General features: G+C 40.8%; 2 protein-coding genes across 2 annotated transcripts; both read right to left on the bottom strand.

Annotated features, from left to right (window-relative positions):
* Positions 1-252: 252 nt before the first annotated feature.
* gpr182 (G protein-coupled receptor 182) lies at positions 253-4,932 on the bottom strand. Its single transcript, XM_042097071.1, has 2 exons — positions 4,804-4,932; positions 253-2,709 (listed from the first exon to the last, which is right to left on the bottom strand). The coding sequence occupies exon 2, from the start codon at positions 2,704-2,706 to the stop codon at positions 1,615-1,617; it is 1,092 nt and encodes a 363-aa protein (XP_041953005.1). The 5' UTR covers positions 2,707-2,709; positions 4,804-4,932; the 3' UTR covers positions 253-1,614.
* Positions 4,933-7,716: 2,784 nt separating this feature from the next.
* pip4k2ca (phosphatidylinositol-5-phosphate 4-kinase, type II, gamma a) lies at positions 7,717-17,366 on the bottom strand. The gene is made up of 10 exons (XM_042098602.1): positions 16,968-17,366; positions 16,222-16,319; positions 14,544-14,640; positions 14,097-14,246; positions 12,431-12,577; positions 11,466-11,504; positions 11,202-11,315; positions 9,970-10,234; positions 9,720-9,823; positions 7,717-9,403 (listed from the first exon to the last, which is right to left on the bottom strand). Exons 1-10 carry the CDS (start codon positions 17,124-17,126, stop codon positions 9,323-9,325), a joined length of 1,254 nt encoding a protein of 417 aa, XP_041954536.1. The 5' UTR covers positions 17,127-17,366; the 3' UTR covers positions 7,717-9,322.
* Between the last annotated feature and the right edge of the window lie 1,012 nt (positions 17,367-18,378).

Here is an 18,378-nt window from a genome sequence, read left to right on the forward strand (position 1 = left end):
TAAGGTGAAGCAGATACATGTATTCAGCAGACTGCCATAATTGCTTTTATTTTGTTTCGGTTCACATTTAGAACCTTATTATACGAGTGAGTCAGCTTGCACTTTGCTACAAATATTTTAGACACCTGATGATGGGGATGCACGATATTGTTGGTACAACATTCTGCAGATATTCCTGGCAGAAAATCGGCAAGACTATATTGGAACAAACAATTAGGGTTTCAGAGGAAGCATCATACAGACCTGTTCAAATAGGATGAGACCTACTTTTATTTGGAAAAAGTCATATATCAAATTGCATATTTTACATTTTACCAAGTTGAAATGATTTGGGGTAGAATTAAAGGAAATGTGCCTGTATCTGCAACGAATAGGCCATCAAAATAAGAACAAATGGTTAATTCTAGTACAGGAAAGACCCTTAAAGGAAATTAAAAAAAGATTTGTATATATCGGCAATCCGCTAAAATGAGTTTGAAAATATCGGTAGAAATATCGTGCATCCCTAACACCTGAAGTTTATACACAAAATCCTTACATCAAATCCACAAAATGATTACGTTTCTCTTCCACAGCTTATTATTTGCAAAACACATAGACATACAGTAGGTGCCCCACAGTCACAATACTAAAGCAGTAAACACTGCTATTTCAAACTGTTACATTGGCTTTGTGATGTGATAACATAGCCTGAATAATGTGTGTCTGTTCTATGCAGTGATTTTAAATACCATGTTTTGAAATCAATACAAATATTTTTCTACAACATTGGCTTATACAGTATAGGTTAAGAAGTTAAATTAGAATGGAAAGAAACGACTGTCAATTTCTCAAAGGCATGAGTCTACCACATATAAGTGCTTTTACGGGACAGACATGTGGTTCTAGTGTTATGATCGTGTCATGTAATTGGCTGTGGTAATATACTTGACGTGGTCTGCCAGTTTGTGGAAGATGTTCTGCTTGTTGATAGATTTTCTGATTTATCTCTAGGAGAAAATGAGCCTAAAGTATGTAAACAAACTTGTAATGGGTCTTCAAACTGTAATTACAAGAGGGCAAAAGTCCACATTTCTAAAACAATAGATCATATCTCATTTACAGGCTATTTTTTTATTCGTTTGTATTGTGCATGTTAGTTTTTGGTGGACTTTTCTTTAATAACAATACAAATAATGGACAAAGCTTTAGTCATTGACGCTTTAGAGGTTGGTACTATGAATGCAGTGCAGAAGAGTGTTTGCAGTATAGGGGGAAAAACATTTCATATGCCCCTCTGTAGTTCTCCTTCACACAGGAGACTCATATTTAGATAGAATACGTGTCCACAGTTTGGTAAATTTACCTTGGATTGTGGCACAAGGGATTATAACACCTAATCCTGTGTATTAATGTAATGTAATCCCCAGATTTCAGGATTTTTTCTAGGAAGTTCCTGTGGGACTCAACATTTGCGAGGGAGAGAAAGGAAATACTTCTTTTGCCTCTTCATGTTGGTCTCTATGCTTTTCCCTACCCCTGCAGGTTGTGACAGAATCTTAAAACGAACACAAATGTACACTTTTCAGCATCTCACAGGAGTCTTAGTGCTGATTTTCTGCTTGCTGTCATGTCCTAGGAGCCCACATCGGACTGGCTGGTGCTGGCGTTGCTAAGCTTGCGCTGATTCCCTGTCTTTGTCCCTGGAGTGGCATCAGCTGCGTTGGCATTGGCCTCTGGTGGAGGTAAGTGTTGCACCACTGCGTTGATGAGGTTGGTGCGGAAGCTCTTGCTTAGGAAATTGTAGAGTATAGGGTTGGCCACGCAGTGGAAGAGGGACACGCACTGGACAATGTCGTAGGAGAAGTAGAGCACCTCGACGGTGTTGCAGGAGAAGACGTGTGGGTCCACGTCGTCCAGCATCAGCAGGAAGAACACAAGGTGGTAGGGCAGCCAGGTCAGCACGAACACCAGCGAGTACACGTGCACCAGCCACACGTCTCGCCGGCCTTGCACATCCGGGGCCGAGCGGACTAACCGCGCTATCAGCACGTTGCAAGTGATGATGACCGCGCTGGGGCCCAGGAACTGAAAGATCAGCGCAATGAGGGTGAAGCCCACGAACCAGCCGGTGTAGTTGTACTCGGGCATCAGGTAGCAGCCAGGCTCGTCCCACTCCAGCAGGTCAACGTGCACGTTCTCTATCAGGGCCAGCACCAGCGAGAGCAGCCACACCCCGCCACACAAAAGCCACCGGCGGGAGCGGTCTGGTGGGAAGAAGGGATGGGACGAAGGCCGGGCCAGACTCAGATAGCGCTCCAGGGTCATGAGGGCCAGGAAGAAGGAGCTGCTGTAGAAGTTGAGCAGGAAGATGAGATGGGTGACCCGGCAGAGGAAGCGACCCCAGATCCACACCTTGTCCATGGTGAACTCCAGCATGTAGAAGGGCGAGGTCAGTACCATCATCATGTCAGACAGGCTGACGTTGAGGACGCAGAAGAGCACGCCGCTAGCCGAGTGGCGCCGCCGCCAGTTGACCCATAGCACCAGGCCGTTTTCGAACAGGCCCACCATGAAGGTAAACAAGGACATGAGGAAGAGGGCGATGCGTCTGTAGTCATGGTCCAGCTTGAGGGTGCATTCGTACAAGAACCACGGTGTGCTGTTGTAGTCGTATGTGGAGTTGTAGTGGTCATGGAAGGGAAGCGCTATGTCATCCAACGTCATGATCTGTTCAAGAAAGTTAGATAGAGTTCAAGTTCAAAATTTGTCACATTTGATAAACTGCAACAGGAAGGAAAGAAACTTTTTTCTGGACCACTGCATGATTAGCAACAACAGTACAGGTCCAGGTCACTGCAGCTGTTAATAATGAGTTAATGCACCAAATCAACCAGATCTAAGGGATCAAGTGGGCATGATTAGATGACCATTGAGGGTGGTGACAGTGAGGAAATCAATTCCTCAATCCTTCAACTTTAAATACAGCTTCAGCTGAAATACTTCTGTGCCTGTCTAATGTAATGATTTGTAATACATTTATCAGAATACTTCAGAAATATTTGTATGTTTCGAAATGGTAAGACTTTGTAGAGTAGAAATAGTGTTGTAATTATAAATGTTGGGTAAACCAAGCCACCTGACTTAAGCTGTGGGTAGGCCCTTACATATTGTTCATTGATGTTCATTTGACAAGTGATGCAGTTGTCATCTTCAGTACCCCCCCCCCCCCCCAAAAAAAAAAAAAAAATGGTTTTGTTGATTAATAGCTGTTATAAATGGGCTTACTGAGTTATGTCCTTAGATGTCTAATGTGATGCCATACCACTGGCCTTGGACAAAAACAGAGTGTAATAATCTGCAAATCTTGTAAACTCATATTTAGTTGCAAAAAGGACACAGACAACATATCAAATGTTGAAAATTACAAATTTGCCTATATCATGGGAACATTTATTTTAATTTTGAATTTCAGATGCTCAGATTTCAAAAAACCAGATCTGTTTCTGTAAAAAAAAAAATCATTGTATGGGCTATGGGAAAACCTCTGACAACCATTATCTATGAGCACAGTTTGATACTCAATTCAGAAATGCTAGTCTAAACTAGCCAAAATTGTATTTAGACATGATACAGAAATACCACTGTCTTATCTTGGCCTGAGCTTGTTTAAAATGGATTCAGGTAACGTGGAAAAAGGAAGGAAATTATGCGCTCATCTGCACTAGAGAGGAGAGGAGAGGAGAGGAGAGGGGCTATGCAACCTATCCAACTACTGCTCAGTTCGAAACTTAACTCAAATCTATGACGGTGTGGGGGTGCATTAATGCCTACAGCAGGAGCATCTTGCACATCTGGCAAGGCACAATCAATTCTGAATGATGTATACAGTTTTTTTGAACAACATATACTACTACGTAAACAATGTCTTTTCCAAGGAAGACCTTGAATATTTCAGGAAAAATGAATTCTGCACATATTTAAACAGTATTTCTCCATAGAGGAAGAGTCCAGGTGCTAAAATTGCCTGTCTGCAGTCCTGACCTGTCAAATTAGGTGCATCATAGAATGAAAAACATGATTAAGAATACCCCACTGTTGAGCAACTGAAATGCTATATCGGCAGGAATGGGACAACATTTCATTCTCAAAACCTAGTAACGGGTCTCCTCAGTTCCTAAACTTTTACAGAACTTTGTTAAATGAAGAGATGAGGCAGCACACTGGCCCAACTGTTTTGGAACATGTTGCTGGCATTACATTCAATGCATTTTCCATGAAATTGTCAAAATTTTCATTTTCAACATTTGATATGTTGTCTATATGTCCTTTTTGCGGCTAAATAAGGGTTTAGACTTATATATTATCACATTCTGTTTTAATTTGCATTTTACACAGTATATACTGTTTGAACATGGTGTCTGATTATATCTCCTAATAGATGTTATTGATCATCATGGGATTCCAAATGTTATCCAGGTTTTACAAAAAAATAGCTCACCTTACACTTTTGACACATGTATGCATAACATTCTTAAGTACATAAGTGTGTTAAAACATAATTCCTTCATTGGACAACAGTAACAATGTGCTAACTATTCATTCCCACATCACATTGCAAAAGATCTTGGGTCATTTGCTAAGACTGCTCAGGGATTACAAGTTCCTGAACAGCCTGTAACCTTTTTCCAACCTCAAACTACTAAGCACTGCTAGTGGAGAAACGCAACAGAGGCAAACACTACTGTGCATCCAGCCAGCAGCAGTTTTCAGATGATGTTCAACAGAGGTTTCAGAGAAGCAGCTCGTACAGCGTTTCCTTACCTGGCTGTCAGGTACCCGTGCAGGGATGACGAGGTGAGCAAAGAAGGGGACCTCTCCTCTGAAAAACAGAAAGGTATCCTGGGGGGATCTGTGCCGAGGGAAACCTGATGTCCAGAGACTTTTGTAGTAACTGGGGCTGGAGCTAACAACACGAGTATTAAAGTGCCCCCCTCCCTCTTTCTGTCCCTGTTGGCTAGGTCTGAACGCACAGGATATCCTCTTAACTTATCTCTCAACAGGAAAGGGAGAGATGCACAAGTGGGTTTATGTTGGTAAGAATTCAAAAGTGGGAGACAGGTGAGATGTTAAATATCGGATGTCACTTTAAAGGACAAATAGTGTAACCAACATCTGATTGACTGATATTATGGGCAATCATGCTGGCTATCTCTATTTGCAAATGGTGTACTAAATTATTATATAAGAATATACATAAATGATAAACTTAAAATTAGGAAGTTATTGATCAGTCTATAAGAGTAAATGTGAAACAAGCCTGGAAATGACTATTCCTGGATTCACCTTTGTGTAACAACTATGGTGGCACATCTCACCATGGGATATTGATGCATCTTTTCAAGAGTTCCAAATTCTAGGAAAAACATATAGGTGGTCTGAGACTGATATGCTAAAAAAACAGCCCCCACATGTAGGACAATAGCAGGAAATACCTCAAAGTCCTAGTGCCAGTGTGAAGAGTAGGCGCAGCGGGGGACTTAGGAAGCCTGACGACCATGTGGGCTGTGGAGGAAGGCAACCTCTTAACCTAAACTCCCGTCCAATTTGATTTGTTCACTCTAGTGCCCAGGTTAGAATGGATGCCCTGGGATGATTCGCTGATTTCCACGAAACAATTAGGAATTGACATTCACCTCAGCAAGGGAGTATGTCAGAAAGGAGACATTGAGGCACACACTTGGCAAAACACTGAAGTGTGGTGCATGCATGGTTTCATATTAAATTTGCCATGGAAATGATTTGCTTTGGATGATTTTGTATCAGTCCCTCGCTAAACTTCACTCTAAACCCTTCTCAAACCCACCAACTCCAAAATCCTTTGACAGAATTACATTTTATCTGTAACATTAGACTTTGGGTAAACACATCTCAAAAATCTGAAAAGAGGGAAAACCCCATTTACGTGTACTTATGCTACCACTCCAGCATGTAGGAAACCAGTAACTGTCCCCCCTCGCCCTTCGTTTTTGTTGGCAACATTTCAAATTGACTGCAGATAAATGTGAGGTGGTCAGGACGCCATGTTCCAGCCCCTTACAATTGGTCTGCTCGTCAGCAAATTCAGAGCTTACGGAGGTCTGAGGTTCTTCTTGTATCCTCTTTTTCTTTGTCTCTCCTCATCCTGCGTGTTTCCCTTAGTTAAGAGAAGTCACCCCTTTTTGCGAGAGCAACAGGAAGCAGACTGTCAGCAGAATTATGGCTTCTGGTAAGGGGGAATGAATCCTGTTCTGGCCCTATGTGAGCTTGGTGTAGGCTTAGAGTACAGCACCACTTAAGTAACCTTAACATTTACCTTAGTCTTTCATTGTATTGCCATTTGCGCTGAAATACGATGCTTCTTTTTGGTTAAAATAGGATACTTCTTTTTGGTTAAGTAACTGTAAACTCTCACACATCCAGGGAATGGATTAAACATACATCAACATGTATTTTAAAATAAAACATCAAATACCCTCATTGTAAAAAATAAACTACAAAATATGCCATGCATCAAAATAAAATACAGTATTTTTCTATTTTGAAAATACTAAAAATACTCTCCAAAAGGAGCATGAAATAACTTTGTAAACCTTACCATAACCCATGGGCATATCTGTCTATTTGATCTATTCCTTCATCAGCACACTGACTCTCGCTGATTAAGTGGACCGAGATTGAGATACGAGACATGCCATAAACCTACCAACAGTCAACAGATCCCCTATGCTGACCTGCCTGTTACATCTCATAGCTTAAATACTGTGAGATGCACTCAGTCACAGCTGAGCTTGTCAAGTGGTACAAAGTGGAGACAAGTCTCCGACATGGTCAATGCATGCCCAGATTGCAATCGCACTGTGTAATGCTGTTGATCAGGAAGGACCTGTTAAGCGCTAAATTGATGCCAAGGGGGATAAATATGAATTTTTCATCATGTTGCTGTAGGTGATACATGGTGTAACGTTTTGAGCCACACAACATAACTGGTTCCAGGTGTTCCCATTGGATGATTAAAGTTCTCAAGAAACTTGAGGCTGGTGTGAGAGGGAGCGTATTCTGTGTGTGAGCAACCTCCATGTTAATCATCTTGCATTGTGTGTGTGAGCAACCTCCATGTTAATCATCTTGCATTGTGTGTGAGCAACCTCCATGTTCATCATCTTGCATTGTGTGTGAGCAACCTCCATGTTCATCATCTTGCATTGTGTGTGAGCAACCTCCATGTTAATCATCTTGCACTGGACCATCTTCCTGAAACTCAATATTTTAATCATAGCCGTATATAGTTTGTCCAACTCAAATCATTGGCGCCATGTTGGATACAAACGTCAGGTGACACGACAGTGGAACCCTATGGGGTGAATATGCTATGTTGAAATAGATCTGCCGGGTCCAAGCATTTGTCCATGACAGCTTTGATTCTGTCAGCATTAGTCAGAGGCTAAATTCATTGTTTTGCACTTGTATATTACCAGAAGTATTGATTTTCCCAAAAAATATTTGGCGAAACAGTATTTTTAAGTAGTTTGATAGAAAATATGAAGGCAACCCAATAAAATACAAATGTCAAATTATTATTTTGTATTTTAAATACATATTTTAAATGCATGCATCATAAATACTGCCCATATGGTATTTGTGAAGTCTTAAGTCATTATGCTGACACCACATAAAACAGGACAATGGACAAAACAGGACAATGAAATAGGCTTTATTTACTTAAATCAGCAACAGGTTCAATATGCTGTAAGTAAACTGCTCTAGTTGAGAGGAAATACATCACCATACAGCTGCTTTACTGTAATGGGGAAGCAGGCAAGCTTACTTAATATCTTCCCTAATATATCAAAACAACTTACAGATGCACTTATTTTTGGAATACCTGATTGCACATATTTTTTGTGAGTGACATTATAATGTGTACGATTTTAACATTGCAATATGAACACCTCCAAGCAGACAACCCCTCACATCACCATGGGAAAAAATGGGAAAAACAACTTCATTGCAACACAACCCATATGCCATGATGAATGACATGTAAGAGTAATGTAGAAAATAATTTGGTTCCAATAAATAACACTAAATAATGCAATCACTATTAAGTGATAGAACTCTAAAATGGCTCCCAGAAGACAAGATTTACCATGGTTCTTCAGTTTGGCTCAACACAAATAAAGCATATTTTCAATGTCAGAATCATTGTGAAGAAAGTATGTATGTCCAGCACTGTGCTCTGAAATATATTCAAATTTAAGCACTGCAAGTATTTCAGGTTCAACCAATTATGTCATGTGTCTCTGAGGTGGAAATCTCAGAAATTCTTTTAATGTTCGCCCATTGGCATACAGGAACTGTAGACCACTATTGCAGGAGGGAAGATCAAAGTGAAACCTGCAAAGCATCCTGGGGCAGTTGTCTACGACATTTCATGATATTGGCACTGCTGAGTTGCAAAGGAATGAGTTACATCTTAAAAATGGCAATTAAAAATGATGCAGAAAAGGTTATGGAAAAAAACCAAACAAAAAAAAAAAACCTTTTGGTCCAAACACTGGTAACAAAATAAATACAATGCAATGAGGCATATTGTATGCCAGAGTTGATCAATATCAGCTATAAATTATTTCTTCAAAGCTATGTATTTATCTACTTTTTGTACCCTAGATCCTTGACAGCACTTAAGGAAAAAAAATAAACAATTTTTGTTGAACTATATTCGGTTCTCTACTAGAATCATGGCAGACTCAGGAGAGCTTCAGGTTATCAGCAGCAGTTGAATACTGACTCGAAAAACTCCCAGAAACCACCAAAGGCATCTAGAGGTTGTATTTCGTATATTGTCTATGCTCGGTATCTGACGCACCCATGCACGACTCCTAAGACTCAAAGCTAGGTTAAATTACATTCTAGTGCAGCTCCAGAATACGCAGAGTAAAAACAGTTCAAACCACACTACAAGCCCTTTACTGTGCAGTGCACCTGACGATTACCTACTCTAGAATACCCTGCTATACTGTGGGCTCTACCTCTTCATCCCATGAACTCTATATGGGAACACTACTAAAGCTCAGATATGAGGCTGATAGTAGGCCACTTCAGGTCCTGATTACAAAATCCTCCCTCTTTGCCCATGTGCAGCATGGGGAAACGATTGTGATGCCTCACCTTACTCTGCACCAGACATTGATATATTGTCATGTATACTGTATGAGTATGTATAAATGACCTAATTTTTAAAATCACTATTTAAATTATCTTATTCTGGTAAAGTACATGTACATCCAGTTGAACAGTGCCACTATGCAAAAATGTTAGTGATGAAGTCGCGGAATCTCTTTGCATACTGCTCTGGATGAACAGTAGATATTTCAGCACCAGCCTGAAACAGAGGATGAGCTCATATGTAAAACAAAGATTTGCAGAAAATTACACAAAGCATGCCACATAGATAAAAAGATTTGATCAATGTAATTGGATAATTTAATGTTTTTCATAAAACTTGGATTTTGTCATACAACCCTTTATTTCCCTCAAAAACATCCAGAAAATATATGTTAACTACTTTAGTAGGTGACAATTTCAACAGGCATTGTATGGATAAAATAGATATGTAGATTCTTTTCGCATGAAGAAACTAAAAAGTGTACATCCTTCCTAGCAACTAGCCTCTCCCTTCCTCTGAATCAATGACTTACCCCATGTTTTACGGTCTTTGCTGCATGTGCAGCTTTTTTCTTGGTGTCATACTGTGTCAACACATCGATTAAACCCATGAAGTACACCTCCTTCTGTGGTGCTCCTGGAAGCCAAGAGGAAATAGCACTTACCAGAACCGCTGAAACTCAGGGTTCATTACTTCTCCCACTCCTTTCATCACATTCGCTCATCTCAGTACAACAGGGAGCCATACACGCAAGACAGACACTGTTTATTCCACACACTTACCTGGGGCGCTTTTGACAGCATACACATCCACGTAGGGATCAAATTCGCCAGGGCCAAGGGGCTTGAAGGAGTTCATGTAGCCCGCAATGCCCTCAGGTGAGGTCCCATAGGAGCCGACCAGTGGTGCGGGCGCTAGGCCGTTGTCGGGATCGGCCTCGTCCTCACAGCCAGGCTCCTCGGCTTCTTCCTCGTCCCGCTCAGCCCGAGTCACGTCATGGATGCCTAGGAGCAGACTATAGTCCATGATCTTCAGCCTCACCAGGAACTGGAACACATAGGGTCAAACAGCTAGTTTATAAGACATGGCATCATCCAGGACAATGACGGCTGTTCAATTCAATTCAAATAATCCAATAAACAATGCTTCTAAAAGGTTTTTTTTTTTACCTTTATAGTGTTTGAGAACTGACATCAAAGTAGGCAGCAGCTTGTTAGAAATTAAATCCTAGTGATTCACACTTCCTCTGTTACTGTTAAATTTTGTGAAATTAGAGTCTGCAGTTCCTTAAAGTCCTGACATTTGATAACTTTAATGTAAGGTCAGTAGTAAGAGATTAAAATAAATCTTTGTCTACTTCTCTTGAAACTGCTCTTCAGCAGGGGCGCGTTTCCCAAAACCATAGTTTCTAACTAAGTTAGTGAGGGGGGTGTATCCCTCAGTGAATCAGTATTGCAACCTACAAAGTTAGCAACTTTGTAGGTTGCAATGCAATTTCCCATTGCCAACCAACTAAGTTGCTAACAGGTTAGCAACTATGGTTTTGGGAAACGCACCCCAGGTCAGTAGTAAGAGATTAAAATAAATCTTTGTCTACTTCTCTTGAAACTGCTCCTCTTGAAACTGCCGATGCTTCTGGTCAACATTTCCTTTTTATTCAAAAAGATGTTTGCTTACATTTACAGTTAAGTGGCAACTAAAAACTGATATAAGACAACCAAGGGGCAACAAGAAACTGTCTTGCAGGCCGGATTTGGCCCGTGGGCCAGGTGTTTAAGACCAATGGTTTAGCATCTCATGTTTATCATAGCTAATAGCCTAGCACGTTGTTTTTGACACCTACACATTGTTTAATGCAGTTACCCTTCAGTAATGCAGAATAGTTACACTGAAGCTTCATGTACTTGGTTTTCTGAATACAATTGGATTGGAATTGACTGACTCATTGTCCACACTGTGCATCTCTCTGTATGGGGAAAAAGGAGGTGATGTAAAATGTGTGGTTATGTTTCACCTCTACGTCTCTGTTCAGTTTCTCCATGAAACTTTCTTTCTCTTCTTCATCCACGTAGACCTTCTGCATGTTGTTTCTGAAGTCTACATCTTTGTACGTGGGCAACTCTTTCACCTAAAAATTGAATACAAGAAGAACCATATTGCTTGGCAACACCAGTAGCGCTTTATAAGACTTTTAGATTTTTTTATATTGAAGTTGTACTGATACATCTCGTTCGTGTAGAAAGTTAGTAGATTATGCAGTTAGTTTTTTCTACCTTACCTTTTCTTTGTCACTTGCTTCTCGGGATACCAGAGAGCCCTGTGAATATCAGTCATGTATTGAATTTTCTATTCCTCCAACAGGCATACTCCGTCCACGTTAGAGAAAAAACACAGAGAACAATATCAGCACTAACTGATCATTATGTGCCCTCCTGTGGTCAAACCTTGTCAGTGCAACTGAACACTGACTAGGAGTTTCTGAAAATCACTATTGATCTTCACACAATACTAGTTCTCTTTCAAGCATTCATTTCAGGAGGAATGAGGGATTCACTGAGGGACACACCCCCTCACGAATTTCCCAAGAAGCAATATGACTTATAAGTTGCAAAGATGTTAACTTCATAACTTCATCAATCTTAAACCTCTTCTCACCCTCAGAGGCAGTGATGGCACCAGACCCAGCTGTGAGTGAACACCTACAAAGTGTCTAAAGCAACAGCTACAAAGCTTGCCATTCCATAATAACTCAACCTAACGGGCCACTTGTGGCATGTCAACTTCACCATGCACAGAAGTCTGGGATGACCCTGTCGGGGCCCACATTCACCCCCAAAGCAGACAACTTTCAATCCTCCACCACTGAGCTGTGCTTCAAAGCGGTGGCATCGTCTGTGGTATCCCTCAATGCTTTATCACTGCTGATGACCTACCATGCCAGATCTGTGTGGTCACAGGCCTGGTCTTACAGATGTTCAATTGCACGGTGCAAATCACCGGGAGAGCTATGGTCCTTATTATGGTCCACCAAGACAGCGTGCGTTGGTCAACATGTCCAGCCTCCAGGTTAATAACTGGTGTAGTGAAAAATGGCTTATGAGGAACACGACAGGGCAGGTCACCTAGCAAGGTACCTCACTCAAACCAGGAGAGAACCACACTTATGTGAGTAACCTATCCTACCCCCCCCCTCACAATCTTTGGAGACCTTCGTGCTAATGTGAAACAGTACTTGTAACTTACTTTCAAGTCGTACTTCCGGTGCACTAGGAGTCTGTGGCTGAACATGTTTCTCATGACGATCAGGTAGGAGTCTTCACTTTCCACACTTACACGGTACATGCCCAGGAACTGGGGTAGAAGGGTACTGCCATGGCATTTGACGATGTGCTGCAATGAAAAGTTCAGATCAAGGATCAAATGGAAGGGTCACATATATCACATATAATACCAAATACACAGTTTGAAAGTATGAGCATCCTGACGGAATAAATGGGCTCTTCTTTTGATTGGCCCAAATTAATGTAATCACTATCTAGATTCTAGGCATACATCTGACATGATGTATTATGACCAGATTCAGTATGGAAAAAGCAACATATTGCAATTTGATGTAGCATTTAACATGTAGCATTTAACACCAAGTAACTATTCTTTCACCATTCTAAAATCTAGGTTAAGACCATCTCTGGGACTGCCAAGTATCCCTGCACACATTCTCTTGTCCTACTTTGCCCAGAAACGACAGCAGACTGTAGTGCAGGTAGGTTACTCTTCAACAGGGTAACACAACCATGTGCTGTACTGCAAAACTGAATGCAGCGGTATGGTGGCCATTAGAACATATAACTGCCTTTAGGTACCTTTATACGGCTCTGGTATATACCACATCAAATATAGTAGAAACAATAAAGAAAAGAATGCTCCGGATGGAATGCTGAAAGAATGCTTCTGACATTCCCTTTCAAATTAAAATAAATGACTGACTAGTGGACCAAATGCATGCTAAGTGAATCCCTCTGGACATGTAAAAGCACGGCATAATCAGGTGCCTGGCCTAGATAACAATCTGCTTGTTCAGCTAAAATCTAAACCTAACACCCCCCCCCGCCTCTCTCTCTCTCTCACACACACACAAACACTTTTCTCACTACCAGGCCATCTCTAAACAGACTGTACCTGACTCCTAATGGATAAGCACATACGGTTCTATTCTAAATGACTGCAGGGACCATTCAGAGGCCTTGAGAAGAGCACACCTGCTGGTCCATCCATTGGCATTCTGAGGCCTTCATTAAGGCCTTTACTGTATGCCTTGCTGAGATCACTGAGCCCTCATCTACAGATAGCAGTAAACATTTGCTATAGAAAGTCATTGAAGGACTAGGATAGCAAATGGGCAGTAACAATCAGTAGTGAGTAATCTTGACCGATTGAAAAATACATACGTTATCACAACAAACTCTTCTGTATACTGATTCACAGCCAATATAATTGATACATGTTCTTAAAGATTACCGAATAGCCTACATACCCTATACTAGGGGTGCACAATTACTGCAATTGAAATATGAACCAATGTTAAGCATCAAATCACAAAACCTACAAATAAATGTGCAGTTAATCTTGTCACATGTATTACTTATATGAATGTCATCCTCCTTGACTGTGCCACTTCTGATTGGTGAGCATACATACTACTTGATAAGCACATAACTTTTGATTGGTGAGCTTCACAGTCAATCAGGAGTGCTGTGCTACTTATCAATCATTGACATTAAAAAATCATATCACAAATTGCAATATCTGTCAGAAAAAACAATTTCATATTTTCCCCAAATTGTGCAGCCCTAACACACACACACACACACACTGAGCAAAATGGCGGAGTTTTGGAGCTTGGGAATACCTGATGGTATTCTGACAAGATGTTGTGAATATCAGCAACATCCTCACTGGAGATTTGCTTGACCACCAGTGTGCGGTCATATGAGGTCAGCAGTAGACCCTCTCCTTGACTTTCCCCTCCACGTACAGGCGGGCTACGTGCAAGAGAGACCTACAAAACAGAGTAGAAGTAAAAATGTGCTGGACAGTGGTAACTGAAAATCTTTTCAGACATTTTTTAGCTTGCTTTTTCTACACAGAGTGATGAATGTACAGTAAGGTTGTGCCATATTGTATTGGCCATAATATACTGGTAGAATAGAATTCCTCCTCATGATAAGAATTTAGCTCATGACATGTTTACATATACACGGAGCACCACAACATGATATAGCTGTAAGTCTATATCGCACATGCTTAATGTACAGCCCATCAATTTGAATGCAAAGCCATGTGTACCCAATCATACCTGATAATCCAAATCCTCAATTCCAAAACGCTCTCTGAGGTTGCGGAACACTTGGGGACAGTATTCCTTGAACTTGAAATGTCCTGGGAGATTTTCTCTGAGTTAAAGATACATACAACTTATTTGTAAAACAAGGCAGGGAAAAAAAAAAAAAAAAAAAAACTTTCAGATGGCCTTCACTTCCCTTAAAGGAGAATTCCGGTGTGATATTGACCTAAAGTGTATTGAAACATGATACCGAGTGTGAACGTATGTCTCATAGCCCATCTCGACTTGTCCCCTGCACTCCAAAATCTGGCGCTAGTTAGCCGATGCTACCAACAACTTTTTCAGTAGTGGTGCTTCGGCATCGGGCTAGCCATGCAAATAAATCACTGTTTTACACCCATTTACGAGGCTCAATGTATCTCCACACTTCATTGGTAGACTTCCTAGGGCCCTGACATTTAAAACGAGACATTGAGAACTTTGAAAAAGCACTGGTAGTTTACTTACAAGACGATTTATACAGACAGTATCTTCACGAAGTTTAACGTTTGCAGCCATCTTGAATTTAGTCACGATAAGTCGAGCAACGAGTAAGAATGAACAGGTATGATAAGGGATCAGATTCCAAAAATAATTCAGTGGAAATGCATGGATTCCAGTTTCTTCCAGTAGCAGCAACTGGAATCCATGCATTTCCACTGAATTATTTTTGGAATCTGATCCCTTATCATAGCTGTTCATTCTTACTCGTTGCTCGACTTATCGTGACTAAATTCAAGATGGCTGCAAACGCTAAACTTCGTGAAGATACTGTCTGTATAAATCGTCTTGTAAGTAAACTACCAGTGCTTTTTCAAAGTTCTCAATGTCTCGTTTTAAATGTCAGGGCCCTCGGAAGTCTACCAATGAAGTGTGGAGATACATTGAGCCTCGTAAATGGGTGTAAAACAGTGATTTATTTGCATGGCTAGCCCGATGCCGAAGCACCACTATTGAAAAAGATGTTGGTAGCATCGGCTAACTAGCGCCAGATTTTGGAGTGCAGGGGACAAGCCGAGATGGGCTATGAGACATACGTTCACACTCGGTATCATGTTTTGATACACTTTAGGTCAATATCACACCGGAATTCTCCTTTAAACCATCGTTTCCCAACCTTGAGGTCGCCTGAAATTCAAATGAGGTCAACTGAGATACTGGGTATCTTACAATTACAATTGACCAGTACATTAATTAAATTATACATAAAAAAAAAATATATATATTAAAACCCCTATGTAATCAGATCCTTCATTACAATCTGGCTACATAAAAATACGTTTGAAACTAAGTAGCAAAACAACCACATGCGCAAAGATAGCCATTTGGGGAAAATCAAAGTCCCACTCTCGACTGGGTGTTACAACAGATATGTTGTGAATGATTGGGGTCGCCAACATTTTGTGACATCAAAATATCTGCCAAAAAAGGTTGGAGCCCCTGCCTTAAACCCATCCCTTCTTTAGAGAGTTTTCATCCACCACAGGAATTTCACACATCTCTTACTAATTCTGAGGTGCCACTGCAAAACCAAAGGATTTGGGAGAGGAATTTCCTCTACCCAAGTTAAAAAGGAACCAGTTTTGTGCAAAACCAGTGATATACAATGCCTACTGCTTTCTTGATATAAATACCATAATGGCCTCATTACTTGTTGAAGAGGTGATTGTTGACTTTAATCTTAGTGTTGGCTTTGAAGTCATCGGGCAACAGCATGACAGGAATAGGTACCTGATTTAAATCATTAATCTGAAAAAGGGACGAGAGAGAGCAACTTAGATTACTTTTGCATCATACAAGGTTTGACGGCTGACAGGTGTGCTGTACTATTTGTACACATCATTCAACTAATTTGTATTCAGATGTTAAGTAGAGAAAACTAGTTATGGCAAAACGGTGGGTCACCCGAGTTAATAAGACACAGGGACAACACTTGAACAGATAGCAAGACCTTTCCTCACTGAATGATAGACCAAGGCCTGAATGGCAAGGTCAACAAACCATTACCATCTCTCGACATGCTGTTGGGCAACTTTACTAATACAACGATTACGATTAACAGTGCACGTTTAACGGAAGCTTGCTTTGTGGCAAGTCGTGCAACATGTACAGTTTACAATGCGCTGGCAATTCAATTGGGCAGATTCAACCAAATGATAGCTTGTTGAAACAACCAGTCTCAAGTTAGCTTAGCTAGCTAAATAACAAAGATAGGAACTGGAAGTATTGGATTTTTATCTCGCGCTTCTGGGTGCGCCTTCCGACAATAGGCCCACAACTAGTTTGCAAAATGAACAATAACGTTTAGCTAGCAATGGTAGCTGGCTAGTTTAAACAAGAGATAGGGTAACGAAATTAGCTAGCTCGAAAGCTAAGCAAGTTTAACCAAGAACGTACCGAGTGGTTTACTCCCCACATGAAGACGCTAAGAACTGGGTCGCTCGCTCGAAATACTTTCACCTTCTGCTGCACGAAGTGTTTCTTTTTCGTCTTGGTTTTTGGGGCCAGCATGACCATTGGACTCGATGTGGCACCAGCGTTACCAAGGGACGCCATCACAAACCTGGCTTAAAAAGTTGAAATACTTTTCCTCTATTTGATCCCCGTCGGTCGTTTTGGTGCCTGACAATTAAAGGGCGGAGACTTAGACAAAACCCAAAAACTGTTCTAAAATGTGTCAGCATTAAGGTTAATATTTCACAGTCCGTAGCCCAATTGCCATCGTCATTGTCCACCACAGGAAAAATCCCCTTTACACAATATGACAGCTCAGTTCTCATAAGAATTTTACTGTCGTACTGGCTCACCTGGCTGTTCATCACGTGGTACAGATGGACAGGTGGAGAAATACAAATGCACATAAAACACGTGTCATGTGATGTACGGAAACTAGTCTAGGCCCATTCATATTGTAAACCTCCCATACGACTCAGTGTTGTGAGCGTGATTGAGAGGAATTCTTGGGGGGAAATTGCTTTCCTGAATTTCCCCTTGAAGATCAATAAAGTATCTATATCTATCTATCTTTTCTGTAATACAAAAAAGAACATCGTCACTGTTGTAGGGCATTATCGAAATCGTGCTGACGTTTCTTTTAGGCAGTTTATGTTTATGGTGCTGACTGGACTACAAGAAGCTGCCTGTTGCGCAATGGTCTGTGGTTCTGAGAGGCCTACCACATTGCTTACTTACCTTTAATTAGAGGAAGAGCAGATGGCTAACAAACGTTCAGAAAAAGTCCTATTGGCAAATTTGAGGAAAGTCGGTAAAGGGGCTATTTCACACAATTTGAGGGTGCTGAATTCAAATATTTTGTTTACCATCTTGAGTAATAGATGCTCAAGATCTACTTATGTCTTTAGGACACCCATCTGACTGCAGCACATTTAAGATGTATGCAGGAAAGTTTGTAAGAAACGTTTGTATTGTTATGTGGTATTTGTTATGTGGTAGCAAATAATGTTAACTATCAAAGAAATAGACCTAATGTATGTAGGAATGCACACAGATATTGCAACATATAATGGTGTAGGCCTATCTGATTAAGACCTGAGTGGTTGAAACATACATGTACTTATTAAATTACACTGGGAGCAAAGAAGACTATCTTCACTTTTTTCCCTTTGCAACTGTCAAAGAAATCCCATAAACAGGGGAAGGCCTAGGGTAGCCTACACCAGATGGCCTAAAGATTAGGCTCTTCTGCATACTGTAGCAATAAGTGATTTGCATGCAGTAATTTGAACACTGACCTTGATCTAGCCTATTTAGGCTATTTAAAGGTAATTTATTGCCAAAACACCACACA

The sequence above is a fragment of the Alosa sapidissima genome, chromosome 7, assembly GCF_018492685.1.
Source record: "Alosa sapidissima isolate fAloSap1 chromosome 7, fAloSap1.pri, whole genome shotgun sequence".
Taxonomy (NCBI): domain Eukaryota; kingdom Metazoa; phylum Chordata; class Actinopteri; order Clupeiformes; family Clupeidae; genus Alosa; species Alosa sapidissima.

Coding starts and splice junctions, on each gene's coding strand:
- gpr182 (XM_042097071.1), bottom strand. CDS start 2,706: ATGACGTTGGATGACATAGCGCTTCCCTTCCATGACCACTACAACTCC.
- pip4k2ca (XM_042098602.1), bottom strand. CDS start 17,126: ATGGCGTCCCTTGGTAACGCTGGTGCCACATCGAGTCCAATGGTCATG. Junction 16,320..16,967: donor TGTGGGGAGTAAACCACTCG/GTACGTTCTTGG, acceptor TCCCTTTTTCAG/ATTAATGATTTAAATCAGGT. Junction 14,247..14,543: donor TTGAGGATTTGGATTATCAG/GTATGATTGGGT, acceptor TCTGTTTTGTAG/GTCTCTCTTGCACGTAGCCC.